The sequence below is a fragment of the Herpailurus yagouaroundi genome, unplaced genomic scaffold (genome assembly GCF_014898765.1).
Source record: "Herpailurus yagouaroundi ecotype Mexico unplaced genomic scaffold, PumYag 62552, whole genome shotgun sequence".
In the NCBI taxonomy this organism is placed as follows: Eukaryota; Metazoa; Chordata; class Mammalia; order Carnivora; family Felidae; genus Herpailurus; species Herpailurus yagouaroundi.
In genome coordinates, this window is record NW_024416438.1 from 1 (window position 1) to 1,286 (window position 1,286).

Consider the following 1,286-nt stretch of genomic DNA (forward strand, 5'->3'; position numbering starts at 1 on the left):
CAGCAACTTCGTCTTCAAGTGTGCAGTATTTAAGCTCATCTTTATTCATGTTCCGAAGGTTTTCATTAAGAGGGTTTTAGGGGCGCCTGGGTGGCTCAGTGGGTTAAGCGTCCGACTCTTGGTTTTGGCTCAGGTCATGAAATCTCCCAGTTTCATGGGTTCGAGCCCTACGTTGGTCTCTGTGCTGACTGCTCAGAGCCTGGAGCCTGCTTCGGATTCTGTGTCTCCCTCTCTCTCCGCCCCTCCCCAACTTGCACTGTCTCTCTCAAAATAAACTTTTTTTTAAAAGAGGGTTTTAAATAAATAAATAAATGGAAAGGTTTCAGAGTGTGTAGCAATTTAGACGAGAAAAAAAAGGAAAAGCCATATGGGTCCCACCTGGAGACCCCCGCTGCTCAGCCCCAGCCCCAGACACGTTTCCTGGGTGAAAGGCCAAGTGGTGCTCACCATTGTGCTTGGTCTTCCCCCAGCCCGTGGTAGCGCACAGCAAACCAGGGGGGAACTCATCCGTAGCCGCGGGCAGGCACACAGGGGACACGGTCTCGGAGAAGCGGGCAGGCGTGGCCAGCTTCAGCAGGGTGATGTCGTTACGGACGGTCAGCATGTTGAACTTGGGGTTCTTGAAAACCTGTGGGGCGGAGCCAAAACGACAAAGTTAGGCCCTGGGATTAGTCAGCAATCTGCAGGGTCCAAGCCCTTTTCCTGGTGGCCCCCATGGGAAAAACAAATCCACAGGAGCCCGGAATGAGAACTTGGAGGCGAGCCCAGCCACTCGGGCTCCTGTGTTCTCAAGCAGCCCAAGGGTCTTATCCTTGCCGCTGTCCCCAGCCCCGCAGCTGGGCCTCCTGGGCCAGCTGGGCAGGGCTCGGGCCTACCTTGGCGATCTTCAGGACCTGGATGTTCTCCTCATTTGCGTGCTGGTCAAACTCCCCAGCCACGACCACGTGGGATGTCCTAGAGGAATCAATGGGGGTTAAGGACTGGGAGTGGGCCCTGCTCCCTCCTCACCCCCACATGTGGCCAGAAGCAGAGCCCTGAGCCCGCACAGGCCTCACCTGACACCACAGTGGGCAGCAGTGACCACCCAGTCCTCGCTGATGAGGGAGCCCCCGCAGAAGTGGAAGCCGGTTTTATCCTGGAGGGACATGGGGAGGGTCAGGCTTAGCTGGACACCAGAAGCTCCCAGCCTAGCCCCAGCTGGGCTAACACCCCAGTGTGTCCCCCACTCTCTCACAGAAACCCCCCTCACCTGCAGGGACACCTGCCAGGGCCAGGAGCCCGGGACA

The 1,286-nt window shown here is 57.4% G+C and overlaps 1 protein-coding gene across 1 annotated transcript; it reads right to left on the reverse strand.

Annotated features, from left to right (window-relative positions):
- Positions 1 to 307: 307 nt before the first annotated feature.
- On the reverse strand, positions 308 to 1,282 carry LOC121024272 (chymotrypsinogen B-like; the record flags this gene model as incomplete). Its single annotated transcript, XM_040466529.1, has 4 exons — positions 308 to 628; positions 876 to 954; positions 1,056 to 1,135; positions 1,250 to 1,282. Coding segments are annotated over 4 exons (498 nt in total), but the record flags the coding sequence as incomplete, so codon positions are not given.
- Between the last annotated feature and the right edge of the window lie 4 nt (positions 1,283 to 1,286).